At 62.0% G+C, this 15,479-nt stretch overlaps 6 protein-coding genes across 6 annotated transcripts; 2 read left to right on the plus strand and 4 right to left on the minus strand.

Moving 5' to 3' along the window:
- Positions 1–446: 446 nt before the first annotated feature.
- On the plus strand, positions 447–2,886 carry RHTO_02426 (Dynamin related GTPase; the record flags this gene model as incomplete). The annotated part of the gene is made up of 8 exons (XM_016416101.1): positions 447–797; positions 862–970; positions 1,035–1,103; positions 1,165–1,453; positions 1,510–1,896; positions 1,957–2,154; positions 2,210–2,552; positions 2,662–2,886. The coding sequence occupies 8 exons, from the start codon at positions 447–449 to the stop codon at positions 2,884–2,886; spliced, it is 1,971 nt and encodes a 656-aa protein (XP_016271929.1).
- A 204-nt stretch (positions 2,887–3,090) lies between these two features.
- Positions 3,091–6,677, minus strand: RHTO_02427 (subtilisin-like protease; the record flags this gene model as incomplete). The annotated part of the gene is made up of 10 exons (XM_016416102.1): positions 3,091–3,172; positions 3,233–3,758; positions 3,818–4,426; positions 4,486–4,631; positions 4,696–4,799; positions 4,859–4,973; positions 5,039–5,064; positions 5,133–5,606; positions 5,661–6,392; positions 6,465–6,677. The coding sequence occupies 10 exons, from the start codon at positions 6,675–6,677 to the stop codon at positions 3,091–3,093; spliced, it is 3,027 nt and encodes a 1,008-aa protein (XP_016271930.1).
- A 1,172-nt stretch (positions 6,678–7,849) lies between these two features.
- RHTO_02428 (uncharacterized protein) lies at positions 7,850–9,140 on the minus strand (the record flags this gene model as incomplete). The annotated part of the gene is made up of 3 exons (XM_016416103.1): positions 7,850–8,434; positions 8,494–8,987; positions 9,050–9,140. The coding sequence occupies 3 exons, from the start codon at positions 9,138–9,140 to the stop codon at positions 7,850–7,852; spliced, it is 1,170 nt and encodes a 389-aa protein (XP_016271931.1).
- A 467-nt stretch (positions 9,141–9,607) lies between these two features.
- RHTO_02429 (uncharacterized protein) lies at positions 9,608–11,463 on the minus strand (the record flags this gene model as incomplete). Its single annotated transcript, XM_016416104.1, has 5 exons — positions 9,608–9,641; positions 9,767–10,050; positions 10,117–10,346; positions 10,406–10,546; positions 10,602–11,463. The coding sequence occupies 5 exons, from the start codon at positions 11,461–11,463 to the stop codon at positions 9,608–9,610; spliced, it is 1,551 nt and encodes a 516-aa protein (XP_016271932.1).
- A 179-nt stretch (positions 11,464–11,642) lies between these two features.
- Positions 11,643–12,609, plus strand: RHTO_02430 (60S ribosomal protein l7 l12; the record flags this gene model as incomplete). The annotated part of the gene is made up of 5 exons (XM_016416105.1): positions 11,643–11,711; positions 11,807–11,847; positions 11,935–12,118; positions 12,200–12,406; positions 12,493–12,609. The coding sequence occupies 5 exons, from the start codon at positions 11,643–11,645 to the stop codon at positions 12,607–12,609; spliced, it is 618 nt and encodes a 205-aa protein (XP_016271933.1).
- A 585-nt stretch (positions 12,610–13,194) lies between these two features.
- On the minus strand, positions 13,195–15,444 carry RHTO_02431 (ras-like GTP-binding protein RYL2; the record flags this gene model as incomplete). The annotated part of the gene is made up of 3 exons (XM_016416106.1): positions 13,195–14,321; positions 14,381–14,653; positions 14,712–15,444. The coding sequence occupies 3 exons, from the start codon at positions 15,442–15,444 to the stop codon at positions 13,195–13,197; spliced, it is 2,133 nt and encodes a 710-aa protein (XP_016271934.1).
- Between the last annotated feature and the right edge of the window lie 35 nt (positions 15,445–15,479).

Raw genomic sequence — 15,479 nt, forward strand, 5'->3', positions numbered from 1 at the left:
TCCCGCTTGCCGCTTCCAGCCGGTTCCCCTCCTCACCTTCGCTCCGCCGCCTCTTGCTTTCCTTCCCATCACTCGCCGCTGCCATGACCGTCAACGGCACAGCTCCAGCTTCGAATGGCATCTCTGCTTCTGCTACTCTGTGAAGAGGCGACAGCTCGTCTCGCTTGTCGACCAGCTTCGCAGCGCCGGCGCCTCGACCGAAATCGACCTCCCGAGGTGAGCTCGTCTTCCTCTACGACTGCAGACCGCCGTTCCTGACGCACACACTCGTAGGATTGCTGTCATCGGCAACCAGAGCGCAGGCAAGTCGTCCCTCGTCGAGGCCATCAGCGGAGTGAGCCCTTTGTCCCTCCCGCTCGCTTCTCTCCCCAACTTGGCTGACCGAGGTCCGATTTGTCTCGCAGATCAAGGTCCCTCGCGATGCCGGCACCTGCACGCGCTGCCCGATGGAGATCCGCCTTCGCTCGTCGCCTGGCGCATGGACCTGCCGCGTCTTCCTCCGCTTCGAAACCGACATCTCCGGCCGTCCCGTCGAATCCGTCCGTGAGATCCCGTTCGGCGACGCCGTGACCAACCCCGACGCCGTCGAGGCGATTCTTCGTCGCGCCCAACTCGCCATCCTCAATCCGCAGAACTCGGACAAGAAGTTCTTTCTCAATCTGTCCGACGACGAGGTCCTGCAGGCCAAGAGCGACCCTGCCGCCGCAGGTCTCGAGAAGCAGCTATCGTTCTCCAAGAATCTCATTTGCATCGATGTGACGGGACCTGTCACGGACTTGGCTTTCCTCGACTTGCCTGTGCGTCCATCCTCTTCCCCTCACCTATCGAACTGCCTCTCTGACCACCCGGCGCCGCGCTCAGGGCATCATCGCCAACTCGGAGGAGCCGGACGACATCACGCTCATCGAGAACATGGTTCGCCAGTCCATCACCGGAAACTGCTTGATCCTCCTCACCATCACGATGCGGGGTGCGTCGAGCTCCCAGCTTCCTTTATACGACTAGTCGGTGCTGACTCACAGCTGTGCCCGCAGACGACTTTCAGAACCAGAAGGCGGTCTTGCTCGCGAAGGAGGCAGACCCGGACGGCAAGCGTACGATCGGTGCATTTCGCTCATCCTCACTCTCTTTGCCGCTCTTTAATGCTGATCCGTATCCTTACAGGCGTCTTGACCAAGCCCGACACGCTGCAGAACGGCGAACACCCCTCCTGGCTCGACCTTCTCGAGAACCGTCGTCACCACCTATCGAACGGCTACTTCGTCACCAAACAACCGGCACCAGAAGACCTGAAGAAGAATTTCACCTACAAGAAGGCTCGCGAAGCGGAGACGCAGTTCTTCGCGACCAACGAGCCGTGGAAGTCGCTCGAGGCTGGCACGAGGAGACACCTGGGTACAGCACATTTGACGAGTTTCCTCAGCGACCGACTCGGTCGCTACATTGCGGACAAGTGAGTTTCGCCGCCGTCTCATGCTTTCACTCGACTGATCGTTGCCTTTCCGTCAGGCTGCCGATGATCCAGGCAGACCTCGCCACGTCGATTTCGCACGTTACGGCCGCTATCGACGCTCTCCCTCCGCCTCCTTCGTCCGACCCGACGACCGAGATCTGCACGCGCATCGCCGCTCTCCAGCATGACCTCAACCAGCTCGTGCAAGGCTCGTCGGCTCTCGCGCATCTCATCCAAGCCAAGAACCGCGAGGATCGCCGCTTCATGGAGGCTATCCGAGCTACAAAGCCTGTTTTTGTTCCCTTCGAGGCCAAGGAGGAAGACGAGATCAAGACCTGGGACTCGCAGGTGGCGTCGCCGCCTCCGCAGATTGCCGATGCCTTGCCGTTGCCTGCCAAGCCGCTTCGCATGACCCTCGACGAGCTCCGTGCCCATATTGAGGAGTGTGTTGACTCCCGTCATGGTCCGCTATCACCGTTGCTGACGCATCTCCCTCGACACAGGCATAAGGGCCGCGAGGTCCCGCTCAACACGCCCTACGACGCCAAAGCCTCCCTCATGACGAAGGCTCTCCGCTCCTGGGGCGGTATCATCTCCGACACCGTTGAGCGCATGCGCACGCCGGTCTCAAAGTCGGTCAACCAGCTCGTTGGCCAGCACTTCGGCGCTTCCCTCAAAGAAGAATTGCGCAGCATCGCTTCGTGCGTCTTGCCTCTCACTTTGTGCTACGAAGCTGACGTGGCGACGGCCATGCAGCGTGACCGCCGCCGAAGTTCTCGAGGGTTTGTTCGTAACGGCAGCAGCTCGTCTCGACGAGAATCTCAAGCTCGACCACATACCTTACACGCAAAACCAGCACTACTTTGTCTCGACTCGGGACGCCGTCCTCGCTGAGCTGCGGAGTGCGCGAGCGAAGAAGAACGGCGGGGCCAAGATCGTACGATCCTCAACTGAGCCCGACACCGTCTCGACCGCTTTGGCCGGTCTGAGCGCCATGGGCTTCTACGGCCTGAAGGAGGACGACCTGAAGAAGCTGCTTGCTGCCGATCCCTACGAGACAGAGCTTGAAGCCGCAGCACAGACCGCGGCGTACTGGCAGGTACGTATGTCTTCCTCGTTTCGCCGTGCGCGACTGACAGACTAGCTTCGCAGGTCGCCTACAAGCGACGTTGTCCATTCCTAGCTGACCCCGTTCGCTACTGTCGCAGCGCACCATCGACAACGTCCCTTTGATCATCGACGCCTCCGTCATCCGCCCGCTCCCTCACGCCATCTCCAAAGCGCTTCACCAGCGCCTGTTGAGCGGCGGCAGTCAGGAGCTCGAGCGTCTCGTTGCGGAGTCGCCGGAGTTGGCCGAACAGCGTGCCGAGCTGAACATGCGGAAGAAGCGTCTCGACGACGCCAAGAAGGTCCTGTTCGCCTACGGTAGGTAGTCTGTAGCTTCTTGGCGCTCTCAATACCTTGTGCTATGTATATCTTTGTGTCGTCGCGGCCTGCGTTCGTCAAGGAGCTCGCAACCTTCTTAGCCTCGGAAGTTTGCCTTGTCCACCAGCCTTGCTGTGCTATACTCAACCACCTTGCACCACTCAAAAACACGATAGAGACGACAGACAGTGAAAGGCGAAGGGAATGGCGTCTCAGGGCGTGAGCGTGAAGGGGTAGGAAACCCACGACTCGTAGGAGGATTCGAGGGACGGGTCGGCAGTGATTTTGAGAGCGCTGCGAGGGCGAGCAATGGTCAGAAAACACCCCAGATCGTGCGGCACCTTGACAACGCACCGAAGAAGGACGCGGTACTGCGTGTTCGCCTGCGTCTGGAAGCCGGCGGCCTGCGGGACCCAGGTAATGATAGTCTCGGTGTAGCCGGAAGACGAATCGTCGACGAGGTAGTCGCGAGGGAGCAGCGTCATGGTGCCGATGTTGCCGACGACGGGAACATCAGAGAAGGCTGAGGGCATGTCGCGGCGCGAGAGGGAAGCGAGCGACTCCGAGGAAGAGAGGGAGCGGGAGTCGAGACGAACAGAGCGCTCAATGGAGGGGAGGTGAGCGTCTGAGCGGCGAAGGTGGCGACGCATGCGGGCACCGCCGGATGAAGTGAGGCGCTCGGTAGGGATGGTCGTGTTCGGGGCGTTGGAGGAGAGGATGAGGTCGTAGGAGATGAAGCGGGTGCCGGCAGCAAGGCGGACGTAGAGGTCGAACCCGCCGGAACTGCTGAGCGAGCCAGGTGCGTCGAAGATGCTGTTGTCCGGCGTCGCGATAAATGGGTAGGCGACGTCACCGTAGATCGTGGCCGTCGAGTCGAGGACTGCGCGAAGTGTTTCGTCAGATTCAATCGACACAGCACGAGGAGCAGCTCAAGCGCACCGGGCATGTCGCTCATCGCAGCTGCTACCCCAAAGTACGGGATGTGCAGCTCCTCCGTGTGCTTGCGGTCGGCGCTGATCCCGCTGATGTCGATGTAGCCGGAGTACAGCGGGAAGCGAGCGGTGTCGATGGCGTTGTAACGAGGCTGAGGGATCGTGACCTCGAACGAGTAGCTCTGGCCGGCCTGCAGCCTGAGTCGCTGCGTCGAGAAGGCCGCCACGCCCGATTGCGGGTAGACTGGCTTCGGGTTTGTCGAGATGAGGATGTCGGTCGAGGCGCCGTTGTCGTAGGTTCCGTACGCCTGAGCCGACGAGGTCGTGACGCTGTACTGCATCGGGAACGGGTTCGTGTTGCGAAGCGTGATCTTCTGAGTGTGCGCAGGGAACGCTGTGTCGTTGAGCATCAGCTCGAAAGGCGAGACAATCGTGCGAGTCGAGATGGCCTTGTCGACTTGGACGAGGCCGCCGCCTTGGAGGAGGACCGTCTCGAATGTCGTGCCGTTGATCGTTGTCTCGCGCTTGCTAGCCGTCGAGGAAAGCAAGGCGCGAACGTCCGCCGGGCTGAGGTTGTCCGCCATGCGCTGCGAGAGGAGCAGGGCGGAGGCGCCAGCTGGACGAGCGAGAGTCAGCGGTTTCTCCTCCCGTCGTTCATGAAGCGAGACGGCTAACCGACGAAGGGGCACGACATGCTCGTGCCGGAGATGACGCCAACGCCGCCCATGTCGAGCGGGAAGGTCGAGAGGATGTTGCCGCCCGGGCCGGAAAGCGAAGGCTGGCCGAAGAGCTCGAAGGTCGGGCCGAAGTTGGAGAAGTAGCTGTTTGAGCTCAGCATCAGCGAACTCGCTCGATGGAAACGAGGCGGTCGACGCGAGAACGCACGACATGAGTCCGCCAGCGATTGTGTCGGGGACGCCAACCGCAGCAACGTCGCTCGGGAAGGTCATATACAGCCCGCGAGGGCGCGACTTGTACCAACTCAGCAGCTGCGCAACGCCAATTCCGTTAGACGCGCTCTTGTCTGGCAAGACAGGCGAGAGCTCACCTGCACGCCCTCCTCGTAGCGCAAAGATGCGACCGCAGCGAGACCAGTGCTGTCGGTCGTCAGGTAGGGGATCATGTTGTTCGTGTTAGGCGAGTTGTAGATCAGGGCGACCTTGCTGAGAACGAGAAGGCGAAGTCAGTTCCTCCGCACGAAGCGGAGACGAAGGGAAGCTCGACGGACCCTCCCTTGGCAGCGACGTTTGTCATCTGGAGCGCATCAAGCCGAGTTAGCGAACGGCAAGCGAGTCATGGGAGAAGAGGGAAAGGCTGCGCACCTTCTCGACGAAAGTGCAGGTGCCTCGGCGGACGACGGTGACCATCCCGCTCAAGTCGGGTGTGCTAGCCGGCAGCGGATTGCACGCATCGTTCGTGACGTTCGAGTTCGTGCTCGTGAAGTAGACGCGATAGCCGTTTTTCTGCGCCGGAATACCGGTCAAGTCGAGTGGTGCGGCGGAGAGATAAGGGAGGTTGCCGAAGGGGATGACTGACGCCGGGTAAGCGGGAAGCTGCTCGACGTCGACGCTGCCGATACTCATACCGCCGACTGTCGATGCCGGCGATCCAGCAAAGAAAGGTCCTTCTTTGCGGTCGTTGCCGGCAGAGATGGTTGCGACGATGTTTTCTTGCGTCGTGAGGCGCTCGACGGCGATCTGGGAGGGAGAAGCGCCGAGCCAGCCGGCGGGACCGCCGATCGAGGCGGTGACAATGTTGACGCCGTCGTTGGCCGCGGCGAGGATACCGGCAACGACCTGCGCTCGTGGCAGTCAGCTCGAGAATCTCGGCCTGGAGTAAGAGAAACGCACCAAGTCCTCGGTAGTGCTCTCGTCGCAGCCGAACACGCGGTAGTGGCCGAGCTGGACGCCCGGCGCCACTCCGCTGAAGCCCTTCGAGTTCGCAAGCGCGCCAACGATGCCCGTCACGTGTGTTCCGTGCTCGGTGCAGTTGGTGTAAGGCGTCGGACCAGGCGGACTAGTCGTCAGATCCGAACCGAACGAGATGTGGCAGCCTGAGCCAAAGCAGCCTCCGAGGATGGGATTGAGGTAGTCGACGCCCGTGTCGACGATTCCAACTTTGATCGAGTCTGAGCCGATAACGCCTTGGTTGTGAAGCTTGTCGACGCCGGTCATGACGTGCGGGTCGAAGTTGTCGTTGGCGTAAGCGGACGCGGGAGGGATCGAGACTCCGTCGCGTTTGGCGAGTGTTGAAGCGAGAGTCGAGGCTGTGAGTGCCGAGCCCTTCGAGACTCCTCCGCCGTCATCCTTGCGCGTGACGGGACCAGGACGGGGAATGAGGCGAAGCGGCCAAGCGCGTTGGATGCCATCGACGCCGGCGAGTCCCTCGAGAACTTGCTTGACCGTCGACTCGCTGCCGGCTTGGAGTGCGTCGAGGACGGTAGAGTCGGTGACTTTGACGACGGCGCCGTTGAAGACGGAGGGGCGGGCGGAGAGAGTGCGGGAGGTCGAGAAAGCTGGGAGGGAGAAGGGTTTGCCGGATGTAGGAGGCGAGGCGAGGTGCGTGAGGACTTGGGTGAGATCCTGCGCAGCCTCGTAGTCATGATCAGTCTCTCGCTTTTCCTGCAAAGTCCTAGAGCACGAGAAAGCACTCACAGCAGCTCCTCCCGCCCTCTTACCCAGTCCTCCTCCTCCAACCTCGATCAAGAAAGCTCCGGGCACGATCCGCTGTCCAGCATACGTGACCTCCTGTCCATTCTTATCCTGCGCAGCCTTCTTCGAGGCGAACGAGGCGGATGCGAGTTGGGCGAATGCGAGGAGTGCGAGGAAGAGGAGCGAGAGGGGCGCAAGTGGCCGAGGGATTGGCATCGCGGCGTGTATAGGAAGGAGCGACTAGGGTGAGATGGGTATCGAGCTGGTCGAGCGGGTCACACGAGCTGTATCGAGGTGGATGTGGGGGACGAGGAGAAGGGAGTTGAACGAGCGACTTGGGGCGGAACGAGCGACGGTGGGTGGGTGATACGAGTCTCAGAAGCAGTCCAGGCAGTCTACCGAGTCCAACGAGCGCAAGAGAGAGCAGCGCGAGCCATGCAAAGGGTTGTTTTGGAAGCGGGACCCGTCGAGGCGCGCAAAGTGACAGTCGAACCCGCATGCCTGGAGAGATACTTGGCCTGATCGCGCAGGGAGCCCCGGCAGATATGCGCTAGCAGGCGGAGCGAGGCCGGTATCGAGCTGCTAGCGTCGACTTTCCCCAGTGTCGCCTCGTGTGAGCGGGCGAAGGTGCGCCGCTCGCCCTCCGTTGCGCCCCTTCTGAAGGTCTCCACCGCGTGTCGCGTCGACTGGAGCACGCGGAGACGTCGAACAAGGTCGCGAAGGCGGAAGCGGACTGGCCGTTGCCGAAAGACTCGAGGGAAAGCGACGAGGGGAAGCGTACGGAGCGTGAACGGGTCCGTCGACGTCGCTCTGGCTCCTGCCGGCGGCACTGTGCGGAGGCAGCGTCTTCTCTCGAGTAGTGTCGCGCAGCAGAAAGCGAGTGCGCGACGAGGGGAGCGGGAATGGGTCGGCCTTCTCAAGTTGCGGGAGTGCGCGACGCACACTTCCTCCCGTCTCGTACAGCTCCTCCGCCTTGCTCCGTAGACAGTCTCCAGCCGCTTGCACCATACCTCGGGCAGACCCATGCGCCCATACAGCTCACACTCGTTGCCTGGGTCGTCGTATCACTCGTCCTTCTCCGTCGTCCGCCGTCTTTCCTCCGCCACGTCGCACGCCCTCCTCGAGCGCCTCGTCTCAGGCGGCGACAGCGAGATCCGCCGGCTCGTGTCGGAGTCGCCGGAAGTTGCGGAGCAGAGGGCCGAGCTGATTTTGCGGAAGAAAAGGCTCGAGGAGGCGAAGAAGGTGTTGCTTGCTCTCGGGAGGACGGTGTAGTCATTAGATCTCACGCGGGTGCAGCTCGTCGGCGAAGGGTTGATTCGTATCTTCGATTCCAAGCGAGTTCGCCCAGCAGGTCCTCCAGCGGCGACCGCGCCGCACACTCGTCTTGCCTAAGCCTCCGCCCGCTCGTCTAACAGCTTCTTCAAGCGGCTCCTCCAGGGCTTCTTCATCCCGCTCAACTTCGTCCCATCCGGCAAATTGACTTCCTTCTCCAACTCGTTCAACAGCGCGCCTAACTCGTCTGCTCCACCCGTTGCGACCTCGAGCAATTGTGCTTCGGACGTAATGTCGAGTGCGGCGAAGTGCGGCTCATAGCGCGAGAAGTCGAAAGACTCGCTCAAGCTGGAGAGGAAGTTGGCAAAGGTGGGAGGCGCAGCCTGCTTGCCCTTGCCCTTGCCCTTGTCACGCGGCTCACACTCGCCGGCCTTCGAGAGGCAATTGTGATGAGCTGGTGACCAGCGCAAGGACGCGGGGGACGCACCTTCTGAAACGGGTTTCTTCTTGCCTTTGCGCGCCTGCGATCCGCTCGCCTTCTTCCCCTCCTGCTTGTCCCCCATCGGCTTGTCTACTGCGTCCTCCGCCTGAGTCTGCCGCCTCTTCTTTGCTGATGAAGCGGGACCGTCGAGCTCGGGGAGTTCACGCTTTCGCGCAATGGGCGTGCTTGTCGGCGAAGGAGTGGGCGAGAAGTCGGTCTCCTGTGAACAATGCATGTCAACAGTGCCTCGACTGGACCGGTGAGCGTTGGATGATGCACGGGCTCTTCGAGATACAGCCTCTTGTGCTTGAGCGCGACGACGAGCGCATCGGCCTCATTCCGCGAGAAGGCTGCGCCGTAATCCTGGATGAGCTGGTCTTGAAGCTCGAAGAGCACAGCTTTGGGCTCAGTCGGGAACCAGTTGTCGAAGCGTTTGCGCAACCGCTCCGCCTGTTCGAAGGCGAGTTTCTTGATAGCCTCGCGGCATTCGTCGATGACCGCTCCTTCCTCCTCGCGAAGGTGCTCAAAACAGTGGCGCTTGAGCTCGAGTCGGTGATTGTGCTCGAGGTTGCTCGCGGTGACGCAATTGCGCTCTTCGTCGACGACCGGCTCGAGCTGGACGAAGAAGGTGCAGGTCTTGTTCGCGGGCGTCGGGACGAGCGGGTCGTCTTTGACGAAGTCGTGGTAGTTGCAGACCATCCTGAAGGGCGGAGCGTCGCCTTGGTGCGGCTTGCCAGCGAGGGAGAGCTCCTTGCGAGCAAAGCCGTCGTTGACTGCGGGCACTTCGAACCGTTAGCGATGATCCCGCGGGATGTGTTCTGATCCCTAGACGCACTGCACTTCTGGATGAAACGCATGGCAAGGAAGTTCCCCTTGTCCCATTCCGGCCACTCGGATCCAACTTCGAAGGTGTACGGGGCGACCATCGTCGAGTGTGGGAATGCGGAGACGACGTGCGGGAGGTGCGAGGCGTGAAGTTGGACCGTGACTGAGCAAGGATGTAGCTGCTTGCAGACCGCGCAGTGCGTCCGGAGTGAGCGAGCGAGGTGGAGGAGGTCAAGAGGCGCGAGCGGAGGCTGATCCGCAGACGACAGCGGAGCGCTCCTCGCAGGGGCAGAAGCCTCGAGTACAGCCGTGCGAAAGCAACGTTCGCGACGCACGCAAGCAGCTCGTCGTGGAAGCGCTCGCGGCGCTGTCTCGACTTGACCTTCCCAAGCGAAGCGAAAGTGCGCTGCGACAAAGCGAGCTATCAGCGCGTGCTCACGCTGGCCATACAGGCGACCAGGCGACAGAGCGCTCACTGTAGGTCCCAGTAGCGACAAGGCTGTCCGAATGACAGTCTACGACGTGGCAACGGCGTTACGAGCGATAGATACGCCTGCGAGTCCTCCAATCACCGATCTACTCCCTCGACAGCGCGCTTCAGTCTGCACAGAGAGATCAGAGTCAGTCTCTTGCCTCCGAGAGTCCGTGCAGAGCGGCAGCGGCCACGCCAGAAACACGATGTCCGCCGACTCATCGAGCCCGAGAAGCGAAAAACCGCCCAACTCACTCATACAGCATCACGTCCGCCCACACCCAGCTCCCCGGCACCGGCAACGGATGCAACAGATCCCTGAACCTGTGCTCCTGTCCCAACATGATGCGCCCCGAGTCATCTATTCGCAGGCGGTGCGAGAGGCCGAGGTCTTCGCTGTAACTTGGTTCGGAGAAAGAGGAGAGGGGAGGAGATGAGGTGGAGGGGTGGTAGGAGGGCGATGAGGAGGAGGGGAGGTCTTGAGAGGCGCGCAGGTCGGAGATGACTTTGCGAGCTAACGAGTCGAGAGCGAAGACGCGCTGCGGGTGCGGCAGTGCGTGTCAGCAGCACGCTCACAAGGACGTCAGAGAGGCCAAGGAACGCACCGGGAACGGCGCATAGTTGTGCCTCGGCGGATGATGCAGCGTCCTCCACAAAATCGGTGGACCATTCCTCGCCTTGCCCTCCTTTCCCCTGAACAGCTCGGCCGTATGCTTGATCGCCAACCTCGCTTCTCGCTCCCAGGTCTTCTCGCGTGCGGGAGAGAGGTTCGTGTAGGGGATGGGCGAGTCTTCGGGGTAGGGACGGGAGAGGAAGCCGGCTGCGACGAAGTCCTCTGCGAATGCAAGCGAGGTCAGCAGGCGGTCGAAAGCAACCATATCGAGCGCAACGCACCCTCAGTGTACTTTCGCAGATCCCAGTAGCCCGAGTTGAGGATGACGAGGTCAGGGTGCTCGATTTGCGGCCGGTCGAGTGACTTGGCGAGGCCCGAGAGCAGTGGGAGCGTGATATGGTCCAGCCGGTCCATCCAGCGGGCTACAGAACAACGAGTCAGCCTCAGCAAGCACAGAAGACGGGAGAGCACGCGCACCTGGCGGATAATACCACCGCTCCGTCTGGAAGAACTCCTCTGCTCCCTCAAGTCCCCACGTAAAGACATTGACCAGCGTCGCGCCGTACTCCTCGATATCGCACACCCACGGGTTCGTCAACTCCCACCCTTCCCTCGGCCGACCCGCCCACTGGTCCTCCAGCCGTTTCCGCTCCGCATCTCCTCGAGGATCCCGCCACATAGGCGGACACGCGGGGTGGTCGGGCGTGATGAGTTCTAGTCGACCGCCGACGAACTCGCAAAAGTCTTTGAGGTGGAATCGGTCGATCGAGTCGCCGTGCAGGACGACTGTGCGGTTCATGAGCCAGGGTAGGAACGTCCGGCCGGCCTGTCTCGACGTTGGGCGAGGCGGAATGATAGGAGCAGTGTCGCCTGGTGGTCGATACAGGGCGGTCATCAGGTTCGAAGGTCGACAGCGCGAGTCGAACGGGACCCATACGTTCTTCGTCGGGTCTGCCTCGTCGACCACCAACCGCCCGTTCGCCTCGAACGGGTTGCACACCCACTCGAGGTCCAACTGCTTCCCGCTCGAGCCGAAAGACCCCTTGCTCCACCCTGCCGCGAGCCTGTCGAACGAGTCCTGCAGCCGCCCCGAAACTCCTCTCTCGCCTCTACCCTCTGCACTTCCCGCCCGGTGCCAAGTGAGGCCAGCGACGAGAGCGAGCGCAATGCACGGGAGAAAGACGACCGGCCTCGCTGCGAGTCTGCGCCAGCCCACCGCTGTCCGCCCCACCTGTCGCTGCGAGTCTCTGTACGCTGACGGCGGCGCGATGTGAGGCGAGTGGGATCCGTCGAGGCGCGTGTAGGCGGGAAGTGCGAGGTGCTCGTTGCCCCCTGACATGCGCCTGCGCTTCGTGGGCGAGACGAGCGGGATGGAGGTCGAGATGGACGAGGACGGGGTGTGAAGAGACGGCGCCACGGTGGCTTGTGTGCGGTATGTGCGTGTTCGTAAGGGTCTAGCGAGTGCAGTCCAGCCAGCGAGAACCCTCCAAAGCGAATGTAAGAGCGAGAACAGCGGCGATGGCTTGTTCGAGGAGGGAGACGAGAGAGCGACCTCACCTGGCCCGCTTCACCCGCTCAACCATGGCAGTGCGTGCATCTGACATGCGAGAAAGACTCGCTGGCTCACGCTGACCCACTCGCGTTCAACTCGCGCCCTCCGCGACCCCTTCGTCGCCGTGCAGTCCCTCATCTCGCTCGCCTCGCGCTCCGTTCGCCCCGCACGGTCAGTCTGCGCGCCAGTGTTGGTCTAGGATGGAAGCGCAGTGTCGGAAACCCCCGCTGACCCGCTCGCCCGCATCCCGCGTCGCAGCCGAGTCGTCCCCTCCGCCGTCCGAGCACTCTCGTCCTCGCCCGTCCACCGCGCCCAGCCCACAGCCGAAGCATCGTCGTCTGCAGCACCAGCACCCCCACTGAGCCCCAAAATCGGCCAGATCGTCGACCAGATCGCTGGACTCACCCTCCTCGAGGCAGCAGACCTCGTCGATGCCCTCAAGGTGCGCATCGCTCGGTTCATCTGACAGACTCATGCTTGCCGTGCAGTGTCGCTGACCATCGTAACATGCTCTTGCGCGCAGTCCCGGCTGAACATTGTCGACATCGCTCTCCCCGCCGCCGCACCCGCCGCTGCTCCCGCCGCTGCCGCCGATGCGCCCGCGCCCGAAGCCGCCGCACCAAAGGAGAAGACTGTCTTCAACGTCCAGTTGACCAAGATCGATGCGGCGCAGAAGGCAAAGGCGATCAGGGAGGTCAAGGCGATCATGCCCGGGATGAACTTGGTCGAGGTGCGTTTGCCAAGTACTGTTCTTCAGGCTGTTTCTCCGTGGGGCGAAGCGCAGTGATTGACGTAGACGGAAACTCGCGCGAGCAGGCAAAGAAGTTCGTCGAGTCGCTCCCCAAGACTCTGAAGGAAGGCGCGAACAAGGAGGAGGCCGAGAAGCTCCAGGCGCTCTTCAAGGGCATCGGCGCAGAGGTCGCTCTCGAGTAGAGCGGAGGACGACGTGTGTGTGTGTGTGTGTGTAGAGTCGAGTCGCATGATCCCCCAATCCACGCAATGCTTGCTTTTTCCTTATTCCCGCCTCACTCGTGCTCTCTCCCTCGCTCGCTCGCTCGCTGACTTGAATTGGAGGCTGCAAAGCGGGGTTGGCATTCGTGCGGAAGATGGGGAAAGACTGGGAGGCGAAATGATGCGTAAAACGGCGGGGAATGGTAGGGACATACAGACACACAGAGTGGGAGGCAGTACAGAGGAGGGTAAGCGAGGTATAGCGCGTGAAAACGAAAGGGCGAAAAAATGGAGATAACGACATGATCGATAGACAGAAGAGGGGAATGGATCTGCGCGACGAAGACGATGTTAGCGAGGTTGGCGAGAGACGGCGGCGCAAGACAGCGCGACGCACAAGGGATTCAATCATGCAGTGTCGGACAGGAGCGAACGAAAGTCGAATAAGAGAAAGGCAAGAAGGGGAATCTTGAATGCGTGGGTCGTCGAGAATTAGCCGGGTCGGGAGTCGCAAACCGGAGGTTGTAAGAAAGTCAAGGCGTCAAATCAACATCGAAGGCGTCGAGTCTAGCACGCGCAGGCGCCCGCTCCGCCCTTCACACCTGCTGCAGCTACTGCAGCCGCGTCGTCCTCCCGCAAGACAATGCTATCCCTACTCCTCAGCACTCTCCTGCGCTCAATCTCCTCCTTCCGCTCGATGAGTCGCTCTGCGATCGTCCAGAAACATTCCTCGATACCGAAGCCGTCCTTGGCGCTCACTTCGACGACTTCGATCGGGCAGTCGTCGACGATTTGCTGGATACGGGCCGACTCGAGCGCGCGGGCTTCGCGGGACGCGGCGAGGCTCGTTGACGATGACGAAGGCGGGGGAAGGGCGGACGACGCGGGCCATTGGAGGAAACGGTGCAGGTCGTCTTGCTGCAATTTGCGGCGTGACGAGAGCGCCGAAGCGCCCACCAAGTCTCCGAGCGACGAGCCAAAGCTCATCAGCCCAAACGCGGACGTGCTATGCGATATGCCGGCGTTCTGACTGATCTGCGAGCCGTTGGCGGTTGGAGAGCCGGAGGAGGAAGTCGGAGAGGTACTGGTCGCAGAAGCGCCTGCCGAGCCGGATCGAACCATGGTCAGGCTGTCGTGCGCGGCGGAGGGTTGGCTTACGAGACCGGAGAGAGTGTACGCGCTTAGGTCGGGCAGGGTCATGGACGAGCTGAGCGAGGCGGGGCGGGTATGCTGGCTGAAGCGAGGTGGCGGAGGCTGGCCGGGCGGATGAGAGGACGGGCCGGTCGACTGGGCAAGGCGGTTGACGGCACGTCCTCGGGACGAGATGAGTGCGTCGTCGAAGGCGGTCATGGCGGGAGGAGCGTTCGCGTTGGAGACGGGCGGGGTGGTCGTGATAGTCGGGACTTCGGCGTTCGAAAGTAAAGGCGAGGAGTAGGTACGAGTACGAGTCGGAAGAGGCTGAGAAGGAAACGAGTTGCGGACTTGTGGTGGTCGAGCGACAGGCGTAGCTTCGCGCGATCGAGCGGGAGTAGAGGAGGTAGTCGAGTCGGGCGAAGATTCGCCGAGCTCGTGCATGCAGAGTGCGACGTAGCGCTGGGCGTCGGCGAGAGGGATGGTAGGATAGGAGCCTGCGAGATCGGCTTTCGTGCCGACGACGAGGATGATGAGGTCCTCCGACATGTTCTTCCGGAGCTCTACGTGTGCGAGAAAGGGCAGTCAGACTCGTCGACCGAGTAGGTCAATCGCCACGCACCTTGCAGCCAAAACTTGAGGTCCTGTAGACTCGACTCGTCGGTCACGTCGTAGACGAGGATGGCGGCCAGCGCGCCTCGATAATACAACTTGGCCAAACTCCGGAATCGTTCGCCTCCCGCCGTGTCCCACAGCTGGAAGTGGACCTTGGTGTCGGCGATGGTGAGCTTCTTGGTCAAGAAGCCGGCGCCCATGGTGGAGGAGAGGGAATGGTTGAATTTGCCGGTTGTCGAGCGGTGAATGAGCGAGGTCTTGCCGACGCCTTGACTTCCGACTGCGAGACGAAGGGCGGTCAATACCGTCTACTCACCTCGATCAGAGCGTGCACGCACCAATCACCACCTTCGCCTCCAAGTAGTCGGTCGCTGCACCTGGTCGAGCCGGCCGTTGCGAAGTCGGGACCGTCCGCGTCGACAGCGTTGTCCGGGATCGCCGTGGCGGCCGCACGACGACCGAAGATGACGAGCCCGTGGACGATGTGCGGTCGAGCGCAACGGACGAAGCGACTTTCCCTTCCTCGAGCCGAGGAAAGGGGAACGCTCCCGCACTTCCGACACCATGCGAGAGCCTTGGTCGAGCCGGCACGAACGCCTGCTGCGCAGCCGAGAACGAGAGCGTTCTCGAACGTCGAGGCGGGACACGTTTCGGCGTCTCGTCAGAGTTGACTTCTTCAGCCGACGGTGTTCTCGAGATCGGCGACGGGCTGACGGACTGAGAAGAACGGTGGGTTCGGCGCGTCGTCGGAGGCGAGCTCGTTGCCGGTTCTTCGTGCGCCTCTTCGTTCGCGAGGAAGGATGACGGTTCGCGCGGCTGGCTCATCGACTGCGCTGTACGGTGACTCGTCCTGCCGTGCCGTCTCGACGAGGTTGAACCCGCTGGCGAGGCAGTCGGCGCCGACCAGTGTGGCGGGAACGCCTTTGTCTTGGGGCTGTCGAAGCTGGTGTAGGTGGGGAAAGGCGCAGCGGGCGGTGGCAGAGGCGGACACGAGTTCGACGAGCCGGACGAGAGCGACTCTGGGGACGAAGGAAGCGGCGGCGAGGGAAGGGGGCTGACGACGGCGGCCATCACAGCGAGTGACTAACTTAGCGCGCTTGGCGAGG

The sequence above is a fragment of the Rhodotorula toruloides genome (genome assembly GCF_000320785.1).
Source record: "Rhodotorula toruloides NP11 unplaced genomic scaffold Scaffold18, whole genome shotgun sequence".
Taxonomy (NCBI): Eukaryota; Fungi; Basidiomycota; class Microbotryomycetes; order Sporidiobolales; family Sporidiobolaceae; genus Rhodotorula; species Rhodotorula toruloides.